The sequence below is a fragment of the Chamaea fasciata genome, unplaced genomic scaffold (genome assembly GCF_029207755.1).
Source record: "Chamaea fasciata isolate MVZ Bird 193981 ecotype frontalis unplaced genomic scaffold, bChaFas1.0.hap1 SCAF_20, whole genome shotgun sequence".
In the NCBI taxonomy this organism is placed as follows: Eukaryota; Metazoa; Chordata; class Aves; order Passeriformes; family Sylviidae; genus Chamaea; species Chamaea fasciata.
Window position 1 is genome coordinate 9,302,083 of NW_027094105.1, and position 20,627 is coordinate 9,322,709.

Consider the following 20,627-nt stretch of genomic DNA (forward strand, 5'->3'; position numbering starts at 1 on the left):
GGATTTCAGCACGGAGGCCTCTGGCTGTGTGTTCCTTTAATACGTTCACGACTCCCCTGGGAGAACTAAGCCAGGAATAACCAACACTTTCTTAAGCCAGGCCTCCTGCTTTAAGGTTGTGTTTCTTTTCCTGTCATTTATTCCCTTGCTCATCTGCACAGCTCCCACTTCCTCGTGCTTTCCACTGCCCATTCTCAACTCAGGTGTTCTCAGGTGTCCAAGAGGGGAGCGCTGCATCCTGTGCTTTCAATTTTGCTGGCTGAAGGAGCATAAAGGACTCCTAACATTCTCTGCAGTCGCCTCTCAGCTTGGCACACTGATCATTTCAATAATAAAGTGTTTCCTTTCATTCTCCAACAGTCAGGCCCCTGCCAGAGCCATAATTGTTCACAGATGACTCATTTTGGCTGCATGATCAAAACCAGGGAAAAGTGCTGTTTGCACAGGCTTTGAAACGTACAAGATGGGAAGAGATGTTCACGCTTGATATTTGTACCATATGTGCTTTCTAAATTTTATTATAGAACCTTTACATTTCAAAAGAGATTCTAGTCTTGTCCTGGGGATGATTTAGAAAGGAGAAGATAAGTAGAGTTTTGAGTTAGGCCAAGATTAGCAAAGACTGACTGTGTAGTTTGAGCTGTGAGGCTGCATCCTGCCGGGGTTGGTGGGAGCAGCTCAGTGCAGAGGGGCAGTTGCTGCCCTGAGATAAATAGATCTGGATCTATATATGGATATCTGTGCATTGTTGAGGGGCTGCACACTCAGTTAAGTTTTATATCAAAGTCTCACTGAACTCCTCATTCTTTGTGAAATTTGTTTTGAAATCCTGCACTCGCACTTGCAGCAGGTGTTTGCATTTCCTTCCCCGGTGAAAAGCCAAGGAATGTCTGCAGAGTGCACGTGATGCCCCGTCCCCAGTGCTGGGAGGGCTCTGCCCTGCCTGCTGGTGTTCTCTTTTCACAGAGTTCACCTCAGATGTCCCTGTTGGGAGGGTCAGCAGAGGGGTCAGCAGTGTTCTGTTCTAGGGTGGAGAAGAAGGACACGGGAGGATGATTCCTGCAAGGCCATCCATCACCAAGCATGAGCTGTATCAATAAGAAGTTACTCTTTGTGTCTCCTCCCAAAACTGCTTCGAGGCCACCCAACTGTCTTAGATAAAACACCAAACAGACAAACTTTGCCTTCTTTGCAGCAGTGTGGCATTTTGACTAATGAATTGTACAAACCCTGCAAGCCAGCTCGTCCAGGGCTGCTGCCACGTGGATTTCTGAGGGTGTGAAGACAAGCTGCTGTTGGCTGGGCCTTTGCAGGGGCTCAAAGGAAAGGCTTAGACTTGTTAATCCAGGAAAAATGGGTATATTAGAAGAAAAAAGGATAGAAATTCAGTAGGAAGAGGGTTTCTTAGTAGCTTTTTTCTCTCTAAAAATATAATGGGCGTATTAGTGGAGTGGGAACACATAGACTACCTACACTTGTGAGTGGAAGATCTGTGTGAAAAAGTAGGAAGATAAGCAGAAAAAAAACCAATTTGAGCTGATGCTGCAATGGAGGAGCATTATTGGGCACCGTGTGCCTTGCTAGATATTTTCTATTATTTTTATTTGGAGTGTCCTTTATCAGATCCTCACCCAGTTCTGTGCTCAGGGCTGATGAGGACCCAGCAGGGTGAGAATTCCCAGTGCTGGATCCCGGCTCGGGAGAGTTCAGGAGCTGGAGGTGTTGGTGCCCAGAGCTTCCACACTTCAAAACATCCCAGCCCTTGCTTTGCTCTTGGAGTGTTTGTCATATTTCTGTTGTTTGGAGGAGGCTCTCCACGTTTTGCACTCAGACAATAATAACATCTCTCAGGGCAGCCCTGTGTTGTTGTGCCAGAAGGAAAAACGTAAATTTAAATAAACCACCCTCACAATGGTATGTAAAAACTGATTGCAGGATTTCCAGGCACTTTTGTAAAGCCCTCTTTAAAAACAATAGCTACATTTTCATTTTTCAGCTTGTTAACAGGGAGTTCTTTCAAAACAGAGGGTGTTTTCTGTGCTGCTCTGTCATGTCAGCCTGATAAGGAAGATGGCTAAAGATCATTCTTGCCAAAATATTCCTCGGATGAGTCATCTGATGCCAAAAAGCAAGTGAAACGAGCAACTATATTTGCAGTGGAGTTTGCAAATTATGTGGCAAGGAAAGGAAGAAAATAATCTGTCACATGAAAAATGAAGTTTAGATTGTGTGTATATAAATCAGTGATTTGTTATATGAGCGTGAGATCATTATCAGGCATTTAAACATGAATTGGAAGTGCCTAATCTATTAATTAATCAGGAAATAAGTTTTACATAGCATGTGTAATCAAGTTAATCTTTCATTTCACTTGCCAGCAGAGATACTGCTGTCAGTGGATGTTGTCATGAGATTAAACACCCCAAGAGCTGGTTCCTGCTGAGGGGGAGCCTCAGGTGTCCAGATGGCATCGGGAGGGGAGGGAGGGGAGGCTGCTGCTTCCCTGGGCCCACGGCGTTCCTGACGCTGGGAGAAGTTCTCTGTGCACACACAGGATTCCTGGGCTCTGCAGCACCTGTGAAACCTTCTCTTCTCCCCACCTCGGGCTAGAACAGGCTCAGCTTCCACACAGGCGAGGAGAGTGATGCCCTGCAGGAGCTTTCATGGTTTTTTTTTTCCCTGACCTTTTAGCACGCCACGTTGGAAAGCCACTGTAACAGAGCTCACGATAAATAGCTGAGCCTTCTACTAATAATAACCCATAAATCTGGCACAGGAAGGCAGTGATGCCAGACTTTTATCAACTCCTTCCCTGCAGCGACGCAACAGCAAGTTTACTGCTGAAATACAAAATGAAAATATTTTTAGGAGTTAATTTATTTTGCTGTATGAATATTGTGATCAAGGTCAATGCGGATTTTGGAGTTTATTGCAATAATTTGTTATTACAGCTAATGATTGGATTGCTAACCTAGAGGTGATGTGGGTTTTGTTTATTTGAATGTGCAGATAGGAAGGTAAAGATCACCATCTGGGCTCCCTTCCCACTGAAGGTTGGACCAGGTGAGATCTTGAGGTCCCTCTCGAGCCCCTCCAGGGTCATGGCAGAGAACTGCCCCGGTTTTGTCTTGGAGAAGGAAATGGGGGATCCTGGGAAACCCAGAGCTGAAGTTTCTCTGTTAATCACTCAATGAATCACTGCTAACATTTTATTTTAGTAAGATTTGGGAAGAACAGTCCCACTTAAACAAATATTTCCTGCCAACAGCTCAGTGTGGAAGACACAGTGCTGGGAAGTGTTGTGCAGCTCCCAGCTACGTCTGAGGGGCTTTGTTTGATTTAAGGATTTGTACGAGATTTTTCTTTTTAGTTTGGAATTGTTGCTGTACAGTGGAGACTTCACACTCCTGCGTTTTTCCTCCTAGTGAAAGGAGCAGACTGCTCTGAGGCACAGGATGTTTGATCCTGGCGGTTTCTTCTTCCATTTGCATTGCACTCCACGTGTTTAATTGCTTCATTAGGCCTGTGGAAATTTAGCATAAATCTTTAGATGGATTTTGACTTTGTAAATTTTATTAGCATCATTACCAGTCAGGTCATAAACCAACGTACCTGAGTGGAGCGTTCAGTGTCAGCGGAGCAAGTGAAGTGATTTTGTTTTGGTCTCCCCCAGCTCGCTGAAAGCTGATGTGAGAGGCTGATGTGCTTTAGCTCTATTGTTCTGCTGGGAAGCGGGCAGGAAATGTGCTGTGCTCCGGGGTCACCTCGATGTTTCTGCCCCGTTCCCGGAGTTCACGGTGGGCTCAGCAAGCGCCTCGGGGCTCTCAGAGACCCGTCCCTGTGCCCTGTTACACACAGAGCCCGGGACAGCTCCTGCTGCCGCTGGCCTGGGAATTCCACCGCCAAGGAGCAGAGATTTAAATGCCATCCAAAACTCAGCTTGTGGGGAGTTGGAGGGGTTTCTCTTACTTCCCTTTTGGATAAACCATATCTGAGACATTGATTCACATTTTAAAAATACATTATGACTCTTTCTTCAAACCAGGACATTATTTATTAGAAGCAAATAACTGACTTTCCCACTTAATATTGGGCACATTCCGTGATTTTTTTTTTTATTTTAACCTGAGTGAAGAAGAGGAATTTTATGAGTTTGAAGTACATTAAACTGAACAAGTATTTGCAGAAACAAATATGCAGAAGCGTCTATGCTCTGGTGGACAAACGGTGCTGTAGGAAAAAAAAAAAAAGATGATTGTGTTTAATACTTCTTCATCCTGAAGGAGTTGTCTCAGGGGAGTGGGGAAGCGCCGTTTCCTCTTAGGGCAGGGATATGGAGTGCAGGGTTCTGCCTCTCTCTGCCCCAGCCTAATGACCATAATGACAGTAAACAACGCACGGTCTGCGTGGAGGGAACAGCGATGCTGAAAGAACTCATGTCCTGGTTTAACTTCCAGGACACTGCCTGAACACTTATTTAATATTTCATTACTCACATGTACATCCTTCCTCTTGCTTTTTCATATGGCACTGCTTTTTCTGCTCATTAATACCATTAAATATCTATACTATGCGTAATGACTGCTTCTCATTTACATTTGGATTTCATCCCCATACACGCAGCAAGAGTAATCCGTAGTGTTGTGGTAGCTGTGACTCCATTCAGTAAATGGAGAGCAGTGAATTCTCTGCCTAAATTCAAAGTAAATGCTCATTCTCATTTTGATCTCCAGTCTATGAACCGTTTTGTTGCAAGGCTCTCAAGAAGCTGCTACATTCTTCCTCAGGTAGTAAGAGAACTACTTTGCCTATGTGCACTCTCAAAATAATCATCCTGTGCTGTTAAAACACTAAAAAAATCAGTTTATTTTATTTGTGTGTATAAAACTTTCCTTTATAAGTCTCCAAAGAAGTCACTGAAGATTTTGGTGTTGGTACAGCTGAATTGAAAGTTAAGTTATCCTCACACAAAGGAAATTACCTTCCTGCCTGCTCTGCTTGTGAGCTGATGTATCCCTGGGAGCCTCGAGGCAAAAAGCCTGGAAATCTTCCAGGCTCGGAGTGGGCTGGAGTCTGCCATGGGCCGGTGAGGGAATTCAGGTGGGCACACACTGAGAGCCTCTGGGAGCACTGACAGAAACACTGTTCTCTTGGGCTGTAAAAGAGAGAGTTTGCACAGATTTTCCCTTGCTCCTTTTCCCTTGGACTTCAGGAGGAATATGATCCTTCTCCAGGCACAGAGGGCTTGCATGTGAAAGGGAAATTGGGGTTGCAGTCAGATTTTTATTCAATTTCTTGAGGGTCTTTCTGCAGTTTGTTGGCCTAATGCAAGTTAGAAATTAAACTGATACCCACCACTCCTCTCTGCTGGCCGAGCCAAAACTTCTTGTTTGGTTGGTTAAAGTTTTGGGGTGTTTTTTGTTGTTTGTCAAGTTTAAATTTTGAAAAATTCAGTTCGCTTCCTTATGAAAGAAGTCTGGGGAGCTGAAATGAAACCCCTGAAGCTGCTGTCTTAGAGGCAGCCTGAATTCAGAACCATGAATTCTGTGTGTGAGCAAGTCAGGGCATCCTCAGACCTGTCCAAATCAGGGCTTTGAGGCTGGCTGGACCCCACTGACAGAGCAGGGAAACTTTCACCTTCAAAAGAAGGAATTCAAGTTCCTTGCCAGAAATTCTGAGGGATCTGGGTTTGGCAAGGTCAGGGTGACAGCAGAGGGTGACACCCAGGTCAGCCCTGGGTGCTGACTTCTCTGCTAAAGCCCAGCAGTGCCTCAGACTGGATATTTTACCAGAGTTTGGTGTGTACATACTTATATTGAATTCCATGGGTTAGGCTTGTGTTTGGTGCTGGGGAGGAGGAGTTAACACCCCAAAAATCCCTGCTACATTTATCTCCGGTTGCTCCTCTTCCTGAAAGATCCAGCAGAGCTCTGTGACTGAGCTCATCCAGCTGCCTTTTGGAGGGAGCAGCCAGTCTGGGATGTGTTATTTTAGAGATTTGGTGCTGTCAGCTTTTCTCCCGAGCAGCTCATAATCCCACGTTTGTGAGTGGCAGATTCTGCTGTACACAGAGCATTCGTATCAGGGTGTGGCTTTCAAAAAGAGAAAAAAAACCCCCACAACAAACTAGTAAAGAAAGAAGAAAACAGAGCAGTGTTGGATTAATTGGAAAGGTCCAGGCCAGTCTCATCCCCCCTGGTGGGTTGTTCATTTTCCTGCCTGCTGCTCTGTAGCATCTGAAGTTAAATCCTTCAAAAATGTTAAGTGAGAGAGGGACAGAGCGAAGCTGGCAAAACTGGAACACAGCTCCCACCCATTTATTTGTGCTTTTGTATAGGGCTGCTTTCTCTGGTCATGTAGTTTATAGTTCCTCATTAACTTCTCCTGCCTCGTGGTCACCTGTATGAGTGTTTCTGAAGGTACCAGGCTGATTGAAATTAAAAATTCTGAGGATTCCCCCCTCACATTCCCTCAGAGATTGAGGAGACCCCCAGCACCCTCCTGTCCTGAATCCCCAGAGCTTTGAGTGTGGGTCACCTGGCTCCAGTTAAACAAACTCAAACCTTCCCCTTCCAGATCATCTAAATTTGGGTGAGCTTTTAAAATTGTTTTGTTTAAACTTTCATTTCCATCAATGCCCTTTTTTCTTGCTATTGGGAATGACAGAAGTAATTTGGATGGGCTGTTTTAAAGACATTTCCAGAGATAAAAGCATAATTGCATAAGACTCTCTTCGGAGCTTTCATCCCAGTTATTATGACACAAAATTGCAGAGAGACACCTGAATATTTGGGTTCTCGTCTGCAGCACATCTTTAACCAAACCTCGGTGTTTTCAGCCTTTCCCATCACTGTGTTCTGGATGTTCTCAGCTCCATTTGGGAATTGAATCAGCTGCACAGGATGAGTCTCTGCTCATCTGGAAAACAGTTGTCCCTGTATTTTTCTTTTTTTAAATGTACTCAAATATGAAAGGGAAGATTAGTCTGGCTAGGAAGAAGAGAGCAGATGTGCAGAAAGGGAAGGCTTTTCCCTCGTGCCGGGCGTTGCTGCGGGGTGGGTGGGAGCACAGAGCGATGTCCCGGTGCAGCATCCCCCTCCCGGGCCGGGGAGCCTCCGCTGTCCAGCTGGGATCTGCCTCCTTGACCTGAACTTGTCGTTGCCCTCCCCAGTGCTCATTCCTGCACCGCCTGGAAGCTGGCGCCGAATTCCTCACGTGTGGCCTCAAAACCAGGCATGGACTTCACGGGAGAGCCAGACTTGGGTTTTCCTCCTCAGCTGACACACGGCGTGGGGCACTTCCCGGTGGGAATAGGAAAACTCGGCTTGTGCAGAGTTGTGATGTTTTCTGCGGAAATGTGTGAAATCCTGAAATCGGGGAGGATGGTTGGTGCTGGGGAGGGGACTCCTGTCCCCTTCCTCTCGCCGAATTGGAGCACTTTCTGCCTCTTGTTACTGGAGGTTCAACACAGGATAATCCAGGGAAGCTTTCCAGGGAAGCTCCTGCTGATGGGGGAACGGGGCTCATCCACAGCCAAGGCCCTGTCTGGTCATAAGACGCCACCAAGATAAATTTGCACAGAAGTCTGGGAAAAATGGCAAACCGAGGACAAAACACACAGAGTTATCGTGCAGGTGTTGTTTTGCGGCTCATCCCACTCGGATGAGGTTTCTTTGTTACCTGCCAGCCTGGGAGAAACAGCAGCCACGTGTTAAATTCTTGGCCACCGTTCTGGGTCTCTGAAATGTTTTCTGTCACTCTTCAGAGTCGTTTTTGTGCCAGCAAGGGAAGGAGCTCAGGCACAGGATTCACTTCTGACCTTTTGAAACAGTAAATGCAGAGTGAATTTTTTTATCTGTTTAATATATACATATATATATCTCTATGTAGTTTTATTTTCTTCCAAGGCTTAAAGTGTTAATTCTGCCCATTGAAATGTAATTTTATGGAGCAATATGAGCCAGAGGCAGAATCTTCGCTGCCATCAGGACCCAAATGGTAAATAGGCCCTTTCTCTAATTTGTGGGATGTGCTATAACTCAGTTTGAATGTTGAAAGGAAATGGGCCTCCAGGGGAGTCTGGAGCTCTGTTCATTCAACTTCTAATTAAAGTTTTCCCCTCTCAAATTTCACTTTATTTTCCGGGGCTTTTGCTCCGTGATGATTATTACCATGTGTCCCCTGGCCGGGGGATCATTCTCCCGTTCCCCGATCCCTCCGCAGCAGAGCCGCAGCCTCCTCCCGGCGCTGAGCTCGGGGCAGCGCAGAGCGGCCGGAGCCGGGCCCGGAGCAGCCGAGCCTTCCAGGACTCTTTGATCGGAGGGTGCTGTCTGTCTGGCCGACAGGATCCAGTCCAGGATTTCTTCCAGCCTATGCTTCACGTTTCAGGAGCCCAGGCCAACTCTTGACTTCCTATTCCTACTCCAGCAGCCTTATCTTTTTGGGGGCAGGAGTTGTTAGCACAGTTTATCTTGCTCGCTTCGAGTCCTCCCTCAGCTGAGACATGCACTCCGGTGCCGCCTGCTTTTTTCCCCCCTGTCTCTCTCTTTTATGTTTTCTTCTCGTTGTTTTTCTTTTTAAATGTGTCAAGTGAAGAGTTCCTCTTCCCCCCTCTCCCTTTCCACTCCAAAGAACCACCCTCCAGTTCATTAATACGCTGGGACTGCTTTACTCCAGTGCCAGAGGGGAGAGCGAACCTGTGCCTGCATGTGTGTGTGTGTGTAAAATAGATCCAAAAATGTCCATGAACGGCAGGAAAAGTTCTGGGAGACCGTCCTACTACTACCGACTGCTCCGGAGGTCACGACTTCAGAGACAGCGAAGCAGATCCCGCAGCCGGAACAGGCTTAGCAGGGGTAATTGCAAGCTCTTTAATTGCCGTGCACAGCCCGCTGCCGCTGCCAGGTAGCGCCGTAGGTAGGTGAGGATGAGGAGGGCCAGGAGGGGCACTGGCCCCGCGCCCCGGGAGCGCGTCGGGCTCTGCACAAGGTCAGTGTGCGAGGGACTGCGGCCACCGGGGCTGCTCTAACCCCGCGTGCTGTCACTTCTAACCCGTGTGCTGTCACTAACCCCGCGTGCTGTCACTAACCCAGGCTTCCCAACTAACCACGGCTCGGCTTTGTCGCGTCGGTAAGGGAACTGCTTCGCCCAGATGTTTGGAGGCCTGATCCATGCTTGCAGAGCTTGGGAAATGGAGTCTCTCTGCGGAGATGTATTGCTGCAACTTCTCGTTCTTCCTGGGCCGAGTGTGACCAGGGGGTTGAGATGACAAAGCTCAGAACAGTTTAGGGGTAGGATTTTCCAAAGAGCCTAAAGATTGTGCTCCCGAGGCATTGCAGAAACCTGTGGGGCTTGAAGCCCCAAACCACTTGGCACTTTTAAAAATCCTGCTCTGAAAGGGCCTGTTTGTCCTCATCAGCAGGAGGGAGATCCACTGAGGGATGTTTCTGTAGGGCACAGGCAGCCCATTCCTTCTGCTGGAGGCAGCAACTGACCCAGTTGCATTTTTAAAACAAGCTATTCTGCCTTTCTCTTCTACTGTGATTTCAGAGTTTATTGGTTCACTGTTTATTGGTTCTTTCCCCTGTCGTTAAAGCAGCCAAAAAGTGGGAATATGTGAGTCCTTTCTTATTTTTTCAGAAAGGAGGGGAGAGTTGTGTTTGCCCTCCAGTCTGGCAGTCCTGGTATATTTATCACGCTGTGAGCCTAATCAAAGCCATTAACTGAAAATATTTCCCCTTTTCTTGTTATTGTGTAAATAAAAAGCACAACTGCAACTTTACATCAATCAGGTGTCTGTGCAAATCCAGGCTTGGACTTGTCTCACTGCAGTGAATTCTGATTTACGAAGCAGATTTTAAACTCGGCTCTAGCACTGCGAGATTTGGCTCAGTGCAATGTCCTCTTTCCTCTTTTCCTGGCACTCGGGTCAATTTTAAGGATTTTGAATCATAGCTGAGAAAACAATAGGAAGCTAAATCAGTCCCTGAGCTTCAGCTTTTCCTTTAAGCAGAAAGTTTTCTTTGCGTGATTTTTTTTGTTGTTGTTTTGCCTGCCAGGAAGGAGTGTTTGTAAACTCCCAAACACCTCCCAGTTCTCTTTCCCTCTTTATTTGTGTGCTGTGTAAAACCAAAATATTTTACTGTCATTTCAGTTACTGTGTCAAACTAAATGTGTTCAGTTTCGTTTAGGTAACCTAATGTGATCTTAATGGCATCATTTGTCAGGAACACGAGGAATATACAGGCAGATTTGATGGAAATGGGAATCAGCCCGAAAGTTTGTAAGAAATTGGATTTGAACCAGCTGAAATCTTGTTGCTGCTGATCTCTCCTGAAGTATTTTGTGTTGTCCCTGGGATTCCTGCCTCTCAGCACTTGCTGAGCTCCTCTTATCTGTAAATCTGAGAGGGATTTGCAAAGCTGGATGAGAATTTTCTCTTTATTTTGATGTGTTTTTGTTGTGCAGCGGTGGTGTCACACAGCCAGGCCTCACAGCAGATCAGAGGGAGCTTGGTCCAGGCTGGGCAGGGTGATGGAAGTGCTGGAATAATGCAGCAGGAATACTTTCCTTACCAGTTTTGTTCCCACTGGAAGATTGATGAGCTGTAGGTGTCTGGGGGCTGTGGAAAACGCAGAAATCAGAGGGAGGTTCTAGATTTTGGGGGCTGATGTAATGTTGAATTCAAACCCTGCAAGCCTGGAGGAAGGAGGGAGCTGAGGGCCCCCTCAAAGGCTGATCCTCAGTGGAGTGTGCTGTCTCTGGCTGGGATTCTCAGGGATCAGGAATCCTCAGTGGGAGGCTGCCATCAATTCAGGCAGGATTGAAGTTACTTCACAGCAATTGGCAATGCCTGCTTTGCCACGTGCGTGTTTCCCAGACATCCTCTTGGCAGGTCTTGCACTCTGCAGTCTCTGGACCCTTTGCCAAGATCCCCACGGGGCTCAGGTGAGCCTGTGGCTCTGCTGGAGGAGCAGTGATACCTGCAGGTTGATCTTTTCCAAGGGATGTCACTTGAGCAGATGCTTTTGGCCAGGGAGCCTGCTGGGGGTGGGACAATCCTTACCCATTTAGCAGGGAGGAGGAGATCTCTGCTGGCACAGGAGCCCTGTCCTGGTGTGGGACCATTCCCTGTGTTCCATCCATCCTGGGTGATGGATGCCTGCTGCTGCAGCTGAGGCTGGAGCACCCGGGAGTTTGAGGTGCTGCCTTTGCTGTGACCTCTTCCAGCCCCCTCTGTTTATATCCAGCAGGCTCTGAACACACAGAGCTGTGTTTGAAAACATGTATTTATCCACTGCCACAGCCCACTCTCCCCCAGTGGCAATGCCACCCACCCACACCTGCCCTCCTGACACTGCTGCTGCTGCTGCCAGCCCTGGGTAGGGATGGAGGGATGGATCCCATCTGCCTCAGGAGCAGCAGGAAAACTCAGGCTGGAGTTACAGCTTGCACAGCTCTGGGAGGGCTGAGACCCGCTTTGGGAAATGGGTTTTGCTTCCTGAGGTACCGAGAGAGCTGCTCCCTCAGGAAGGAGCTGCTGTGGTGCTTTCAGCTGGGCAAAGTAAGCAGCACCTGCATTTTCTGTGCAAGGATCCGAGGGAAGGAGGGGAGAGCTTTGTGTTGGGACTCCAGATGGAGCCAGTCTGCTGCAGTGTGCAAAAAAACGTCCAGGACTTGGAGCTGTTGGCAGTGCCAGCAGCTTGTTCGGTGGTTCGTGTGATGGCATCCTCTGTCCTGGAGCTCTCTGGTCAGCCCTGGTGCCTTTAACACATCCATCACATTTCAGTGTGTTTGTCACTCTGCCCCTTTGGGAGGCCCAGGCCGGGATATCTGAGCAGTGACACTGGTGGGGAGGGGAAGGCAGCTCTGAGGAGGCCGGTGGGATCCTGCCTCCAGCACGTTTAAACCGTGGCTGTTTGAGAGTGGGTAAAGCAGACAGGCTTCACTGCTCTGCTAATCTCTGCTGCAATGAGGACAGTGCCTGAAACCCCCAGCTCTGCTCTCCACAGAGAGTCAGGACATGCTGCAAGTAAACATTAGTTAGATAAAAAAGCTACCTGCGGAACCCCTGGACCATCTGTTCAGCTCAGAGATGTGTGGGACTGCGGGAGGAATCACGGCAATAATTATAATTACTCCCATGTGACCCATCTGATGGAGTGGAAGGTTCTTGGGAGGCAGCGACGGGAGAAGGAGAATTTTCAGTGACAGCAGCACCTGCTTGTGGCTGCACTTGGGTCCGTGGCGCTCTTCAGGATCTCTCTCTGCTTCTCCTTACTCATGGATTGAGGAGTTGGGGTCAGTGGGAAGTGGTTTGAAAATTCCCTTTGCTGATGGAAACGGCTCACGGTGCTGCATTCACAGCCCCATCTCTGAGGCAAATGCAGCTTTGGCTTCAGGGCTTTCTTGTGTAAAACTCTGCAGGCAATCAGTTGGCATCAAAGCCCCGAGAATCTGAGAACACTGGAGTTCCTGATCTTGAAGGTTTAGCGTTCCTGATCCTTCTGCCTCTGTCAGCCTTGGACATAAATGTCTTGCTCTGCGTTCTGTTTATCACAGATGCTTTTCAAGGTGTTTTATGAAAAGGGTTTTTATTAAACAGGCTTTCTTCTTCCTTTCCTTTGATGGCTGCTGTGAAGAGAAAACTGACTGATCTTCAGCAAAACCCAGAATTTCAGTGCGCCGAACACCGAGCTGGGAGGCCAAGGTCAGGCTGGGTTTTTTTCTCAGCACAGGCTATTCAGATACACATCTGTTGAAAACAGCTGGAATCTAGTCCTTCTTTCTCTGTTTGATGAAATCAAAACCTTTTAAAGTGATAAATGAGAGATCAGCTTATACCCAAATAATCAATACCTTGGAGGTTCAGGCACTTGCTTGGGACAAGGGAAAATTGTCCCAGCACGTCCCAGAGCGACATAACAACTAAGGAGGTTTTATTATATTTAAAGCCAACTGAAATTGCACTCACCTCTCGCTAATCTTTCTTAGCTGAAAATCTGTTCTGCAGCCCGTTCACAAAAAGTGATGCTGGGCGAGCAATGCCAGGTGGAATTTCTCCCTGTCCATCTCTGCAGGACTTTGTTTTTCATTTAAAGGCTGGGAGCAGGCAAATGAGGAGCCCAGTAATAAATATTAGCAATAGGCTTGGGTTTTTTTTCTTTTTCCAAGGGTGGTGTCTTTTAAATGCCAGGAAAAGGAGACCTTCCTGCTTTGCACTTTTTAATGATCACTGCTTTGTTTTTCAAGTCTCTTTTGTGGCATTTTCTGTTTCACCACAGAAGTCTTTCAGTCTTTCATTGAAATTTTAACAGCATGGCTGACAGATGCCCATAGAAAAGATATGCAAAATGTTTAAAGCTGTGCTGTTTATAGGAAATATTCACTGGCAGCTGTGCTATTTTTAGCACCAGTGCTCCAGCTGAGACTTTGCTGTGTTTGTTCAATGCTTCATTGTCTAGTAAAAATCGAGACGAAATTTAATGACTTGGGAAGTGGTGTGTGATGGAGGAATTCTGGAACTGTTTTGATATTAAACAATGCTTCAACCTCAGAATCCCTTTAATAAGCAAAAGTTGAGAGTGAATTTATTGCAGGCAAATTTATTGGACTGACCCTTCAGCAGGAGCCAAGTGGCAGCAGTGCCTCGACTCCCTTTGCTCCTGCAGCAAAGCCTGACCTGCCCCACCTCCTCCAGACACGTCAGAAATGCAGGAACATCCACACTCAGGGAGTGCTCTCTGTGAGAAATTCCTACGAGATCAAAGAGGAATCGAGTTGTAAAAGTTCCCCTGGGAAACCCCGGTGGGAATCTCTGAGGAGCACTGTCACTTTTCGCTCATCTTTTCCTTTATCTCTGTTTCCAGCCCTCTCCTCCTGGTAGTCCCCTCCTTTCCCCCTGACAGGGTTCCTGAGAGGGAATTAAGTAGCAGATTTGCTCTTGAGTAATGTGGAATGAGTTTTTATCTACAAGCCATAGGTATTAAATGAGAGAGAGGTTAAAAACCCTGGTCTGAGTCCAAACTAGAATTGCTTTCAAAAACATGCTTCGAGGGGTTTCAGCAGACTTTTCATGATCACTCATGTATTAGAGTAAGTTTGTCTCCTTACAGCTGTGGCAGTCCAAACAATTTAGACACAGAGCTGCCTTTTAAAGCTTTTAAACCTGTATTTCCCTTGAAGGTCTTCTAGTGTGCCACTAATCCCCTAAGTTATTGCACTGAAGGCACTCTCTAATCCTTTAATTCACTCTGCTCTCAATAGAGATGGGAACGAGCTGGGTCAGGGAACGTTCTCATTTGGGCTTTATCAGGTTTGCTTTTTTCAGCTCAGACACTACTGAGGGTAGCTTGCTTTCCTTTGCAACACCCCAGAGAGTATTTTAGACTCAGACACTAATTGTTTGTGTGTTTGTGGATGTGCTTGTGAAAAAAGCTGCACAAGCCCCAGAACTCCCAGCTCCTGGCACTGGTTTGTGCAGCCTCGGGGTCAGGCTTTTACCCTGAGTTCCCTCAGACCCCTTTGGGAGTCAGAGAATGGAAAAATGGATGGCTTTTTGAGAACTGTGAATCCATTCCCCATCTAGAGCCGGTGAGGGTCAAGGAGCAGTGTCAGCCACAGGTAATTTCTGGAAGCTTTTCTCCCCAAGACCTACACAGGAGAGAGATTCTGACTAATGTTTCTTTGGTGCTGAGGGTAAAGCTTTGAGGTGATGAGCAATGCCAGACAAGTGTTGTGGTTTTACTAATAAGAATAAACTCTAAAAGACTGGTTAGAGCAACACATGGCCTGAATTTGGCAGGTTTGTGCCGTCCATTGGTTTTTTCCTTGCATGAGGGGCGTGTTTTTATCGTAGGTCTGGTTTGGAGAGCCAGGCTGGGACCACGAGCAGCTCCCGGGGGCTCATTAGGAATCCCAGGCTCTCACACTGCTCCACAAGTTCATCTTGAGTTGAGCATTGAAGCATTCAATTGGAGGAAAAACACGCTCTGTCATTGTATGGACTTCACTGACAAGAGTAGAGACGACCAAAGTTTTGCTTCATTAACATTTGCACTGAAAGAGAAATCCTCAGATGCTGAGCACTTAATGTTTCCTTTTGAAGAAACCAATTTATGTGAAGTGCAAGTTTCTTTTGTACCTTATGTGCTCATATTTTTTGGTTTCTTACAGCATTTCTGCATCGCTGAATTCCTTTTAGAGTCAGAGATCAAGCCTGGGCTTGTTCTGAAGTACCCAAATGTGGTAATAGGTGGACTGGTGTAAAATTTGGCGTCTGCAGTTAAATTACAGGATGCTTCTTAAGCTTCTTGGTTTCTATAGGAACAAGTAATAGTCATCCTTCATGATTAAGCAGTGTCCATGGTAACCAAACGAGCATGTTTTAAATGAAAGATATTTTCCCTTTACATTTTTAGCAGTCAAAGGTTACCAATTATTACCTTTATACCCTTAGACAAGAACACATTTTGATGGGGCTGGTGCTTTTGAAGTGAGAACATTTGGTGTTCATTTACATAACTCTGCTTCTAGGATCAGCTAAAATTTGGGTGAACACCAGAAGGAAATTTCAGAGCGTGGGTTGGGGTGCATTAACCTCCCCAGGAGGGGAAATGTTGGTCACTAAATTGCTGAATTGTTCTGCAGGGTTGCAGGGTTGCTGCTCAAGTGCCCATTTGCTCCTCGGAGTGACCGCAGGGCAGTAGTGGAGGGTGAAATTCCAACACAGATCTGGCATATTTTTTAAGATGGAAAAAGCAAATGTCAGTGTTGGTGTAGGTAAGAACATCCCCCCGCTCCCTCCTGTTTCAAAAATAGGCTGGGAAGTGAAATCACGACTGGTTTTTAATGGTTTTTGTCTCTCCTTGGCACTGGCGTTGTTTGCTTGAAAACTGCAGAGTGAGTGTGTGCAGCTGCCACCTGCGAGTGTTTGCAGAGCAGGTTTGTGGGAGAGGAGCAGAAATACCCACCCACCCCCAGAGGAAATAAAAGGATCAGTCACAATAAATTAGGATTTACATTCCACAATTTCTAATAGTGAAACAATTGCTAGGAGAGTCTGAGCAGGCAGAGCAGAGATGGATGGGGAACAGCAGTGAGCAGGGATGGATTCTCAGCAGTGTTTTGGGCACAGGGGTGCGTTGCCCAGGTGTGCAGAGCTGCCGTGCCTGACACTCACATCCACACACAGCAAAGGCACAGCATCTGTGCAAAACATAACACTCATTTTATGAGCATTATTTTCTATTAATGTAGGAATATAATATAATGTGCAGGAGACTTGTTTCTGTTTGCTAAGGGAACTCTGATGCCTCCTGCATTAACGTTTGGAAGACCAGAAAATCCTTCTCAGGTATCCCTGTCTTCAATCCTGACCCCCCCTGACTTGAACTGGAGGAGGAACAGTGGTTCCAGACTTTGCTGTCACTGCTGCTTTGAGTCGCTTCCTCATGACAGATACTGTATTTTGGTGGGTACCAAAAATCCCTGCCGTCCATCACTTCAAATCCACGGTTCTTCTGTGAATTGTTCTTCCAGTGAAACCGTCTCCTAAACAGCCAGCGTTAAATCCCAACCTTCTGTTTTCCTGAGCAGAGTTAAATTTCCTTGGCTGTTGAGGCAATCTGGTGGGTGAGCTGGCTCTGGGCATTGAGTCTCTCTGAGAGCCACATGCACCATGTGAAATTCCAATCTTAATGTTTGGTCTATGATGCAGATGGATGTGAACAGAGATACGTGTGTGACCCCATTTATCTCTCTAATGAAGTGCCATCAATAGAACATCTGTTTCTTTGCTGTAGAAGATGAAACCTCAGATGAATCATGCTTATAAATGAAGTATTTATTTATTTAATTTGCATTTTACCAGTACAGACCTGTTCCAGCAGCCACCATGCACGGCTGGAAAAATGGCCTGGGAATTAAGTGTGTGAAGTTTTCATTTCTCCCGAGGGGGTTTCACGCGAAGGGAGCTGTTCTGGCCTGCTCAGCTCAGCTCAGGTCACTCCTGGGGGAAAGCCCCAAGCCCTGTCCTGTCCTGGGTGCTGTGTCCAGTGACAGGGACGGGAATTGCAGAGTATGGAAGTTTCTCCTTGCCCTCAGATCGCCTCTGTGGATAAAGTGCTGCAAGAAAGCGCGTGGTGACAGAGCAGAATCTTTGCAGGAAGGTTCAGCATGATGGATGAGCCTAATTTAAATCTCCCCAGAGCTGACTCCTTGTTCTCCACACTCCGTGTTGCTTGTCTTTATCATCACATGGGAGGAAGCTGATGTTCCACTTCACTTTATCATCCTTTCCACTTTAACCAGGGTATTGGCAGTCGCCACGATCTGGCCCCCAACCAGGACAGAATTTCAGCTTTTGCTGATGTATTTTTTAACTCTGAGCTTGATTTCAATTTCACCCTGGAGAAAAGGCTCCTAATGATACGCCGTTAGCAGAGGAGGAATTTGTTCTGTGGATATCATAGCAGAGGAAGATAAATATCATACATATTTTATTCCAGAGACTAATAAAGAAAGAATAAAAATACCAAATATATATACACATAGCTAGTTCAGAAAAACCAGACAGTAAAATGGAGTTGGTACTACAGCCTGCTCAGTCAGCATGATTTGCTGTTTAGAAAGGGAGGGTCATTTTCTGGATGCCATATATTCCACCCCTGGCACCTGGGGACCTGCAGCTGTGCCTTGTGCACGTGGGTCTGGTCTGCTCTCCAGCCTTGTAGCACTCGGAAGTTGCTGTATTTTCAGACCCCTCACAGTGAGAATTACCTCAGCTTTCCATTCCCATTAGTGCTATTCACTTCTTCCCCTTTTGCCCTTGGAGAGGGATTTTTCCTTGACAAATTTAATCTGTCTCCTCAGGTAAAGGATGAGTTCCCCCTGGATTTTTGGGGGGCAGGACTTGCCCTGGGCGTCTGTCAGAGTGCCCGGCCGTGCTGGGATGGCTCCACAGCAGGGAAGAAGTGCAGGGAGAGCACTCCTAGCTCCCCTGAGCATCATCAGCCACGGCACAGCCGGAGAATTGCCAGCGCCGCAGCCGGGTCGGGGCTGGGAGCGCCTGGCCAGCCGAGGGCCTCCAGCTCCATCTAGTGAGGCTCCGGGATCGCGGCTGTCACACACATCCCGCCGCTCGGGAGCCCGCTGGGCTTCTCCCGGGGATGGAAATCCCACCTGAGCTCCCCAGGACACAGGGGGCTGCGGCACCAGGCAGCCAGAGCCCGCAGAAAGTCGGGAGAAGAGCCTTTGCTGCTTGCACACATCAAAAAGCACCGTGGCAGCTGCTGGGAGAAGAGTTCTCTTGCTGGGTAATAGAGAAAATTGAGGAACAGACACATATCGAGTACTCAGAAAAATAGCAGAGCTTTTTTCAGGACTAGATTGAAGAGCCATTAATAGCACTGGCTCAGGAGCAGGATGAGGAATATTAAATCCACGATATCCAGGAACCTGACACAGAGATGAGGGAGATCCATTAAAGTGCACAGCGTGCCGTGGCAAAGGTCAGCGTCACTCCAAGTCATTATTTTACACAGAAAAAGCCCTTCTTTCAGGAGTTCTTAGTGCCACTTTGAGAGAAGATGGTAACAGGTTTTAGCTGAGGGAACCAGTGTGTTCTGGTGTTTTCTGGGATTTGTTTGCTGTACTCCAGCCACTTCTAACAAGGCTCTTCAGGTCACACAGCTGTCCCAGCCACCGTTCTTGGGGCTGCAGGGAATTTTGTGGCTCTAAGTGGTGCTTCAGGTGCCTTTGGCTGCTTTTAGGCAGGGGCACAGTTATCAGAGACACACTGAATGTGGTGCTTTTGTGACACTGAAGTCACCTGGGGGGGAAACAAAGGTACTGGTAAGAGGCTGGTCCAGTTTGGTGTAGTCGCTGTGGGAGCATTAACTACAGGCACAGACTCAGTTGTTTAATTCAAACTATTTTGTGCCAGAGTGTTGCCCAGAAGGCAAGTAATGATCCCAATTTATTTTTATTTTTTTTTTTTTAGTTCTGTATGTAAACAGTTAGAGAAGGGAGAGGGGTTTTTACAAGCTGTAGTTCTGTAAACAGTGTCCTTAATTGTCTGGAAAGGTCATGAGAGCATGAGAAAATGTGCAACTATTTCTGCTTGGAGCATGAAATGAGTGGGGAATAAATCAGTGATTCTGATGTGGCAGAGTTGTGGGTACAGCCAGGGGGATTGCTGGGCTTTGCGGAAGTTTATGAATGTTTAAAGCAGAGATTCTAAGATGCATAAAGAAATAATTTTGTTCTAATGGAAGAAGTGGGGGTGACACGACTTCCCTTAGCCTGGAGAACACCCTCTCTGTGTTCATTAGCTTTGCTTTCAGAGGAGTCTGTTGTTCAGAGGGCACCAGCACCTGCCCTCAACTTCTGCTTCATGACCATTTTCATTTGAAAGTCCATTTTATTGCCTAATAAAGCTTTGGCTTTTAATTAATTTTGTATGGTTCTAACATTGCTGTGAGGGATTGGCTGGAATTGGCTGTGGATCAGCAGGGCTCTGGGTGACACGTCCCAATAAACACTTGTGCAGGTAACTGAGCCACAGAGGTGGCCCTGCGGCTGCGCTCCTGGGCCGGCTGATGGGAGCAGGAAGGGCTTTCATGACCTCTCACAGCTTCTTTGTCACTGCCAATCAGACCTTTTGGCGTCTCTGCTTCCCACTCCAAGTCCTCCACGCCTTGTGAAGGGGAAAGTTGCCTCAGCTCAGTGTTTTTTATTTTCTGTCATTGTCTATTCCGCTTCCTAAAAGTGCCTCTATTCCTTCCAAAACCCCGTTTGGAATCAAACTAAAGATCCATCTTTTCTCCTGGGCTCCTGTGGCCACCCAAAGCTGTCTGAAATGTAGATTTTTTTTTCTGCAGCCCCAGCTGAGGATGTGGAATCACACAGACGCTACAGATACCTGTTCTCCAGGGACTGTTCCTAATTTGTCAATGCTACCGTGAGCCCTGTTAAATCACTGTCACCGTGCCTCCTCCTCTCCTCTCTTGGGTTTCTAACAAGGACTTATTAGATAATGCAAAAATTAGAGGAATAACACCTAAATTCATTAAGCAATAAAATTAATTCACGGCCTGTAATTGTTTGAGCAGGAGACCGGTAATTCCTGTTCCCTCTGGTTTCACAGAAACTCCACCCTGGCAGGCGCTGGGGCACCTGCCATGTCGGGCAGTGCCCGGTGGGGCAGGACAGGGAGGAGCTCGGCGGCAGCCTCACCTCCCCAGGGTCGCCTTTCCCACCTTCTCTTGGTTCTGGAGAGCTCCTAGTTCCCTGCCTCACCTCCAGACCATCTGGAGAAGTTTTACTGTGCTCCAAAGTCTCCTTTCCATAGGCAGGTGCCGGCGGTGGGAGCAGGAACGGGCGCTCCTGCCGCGTCTCCCGGTGCTGCTGCCTGCTCTGACATTCCAGTCATACTTCTCTTTCTCGCTGCCTCTGATGAAGTCATCACCTCTCCTTCTCTCCTTCCCGGCTCGCTCCGAGTGCCATGGCATGTGCGCTGCTCACCAGCACGGCTTCCTTCTGGTGAGTTCGGGGAGATCATTTCTCCGCGCTGACTTCTCTCCCAGCGCTCAGGTTGGACCTCCCTTTCTTGTTTGGAGCTGAGCAGG

The 20,627-nt window shown here is 47.2% G+C and overlaps 1 protein-coding gene across 6 annotated transcripts in view; it reads left to right on the forward strand.

Annotated features, from left to right (window-relative positions):
* The window catches only part of DAB2IP (DAB2 interacting protein), a 159,922-nt gene that overhangs the window by 23,573 nt on the left and 115,722 nt on the right, over positions 1–20,627 (forward strand). For 2 of the 6 annotated variants that reach the window (XM_066201076.1, XM_066201079.1), the window contains exon 1: positions 8,465–8,855. The exons of 1 other annotated variant lie outside the window; for it this stretch is intronic. In XM_066201076.1, the coding sequence (XP_066057173.1) occupies positions 8,738–8,855 (118 nt within the window). In that variant the 5' untranslated portion in view covers positions 8,465–8,737. Of the gene's footprint in view, positions 1–8,464; positions 8,856–8,971; positions 8,989–20,476; positions 20,542–20,627 lie in introns of those variants that run through there. 3 more of the 6 variants (XM_066201090.1, XM_066201081.1, XM_066201080.1) reach the window with 3 other exon arrangements.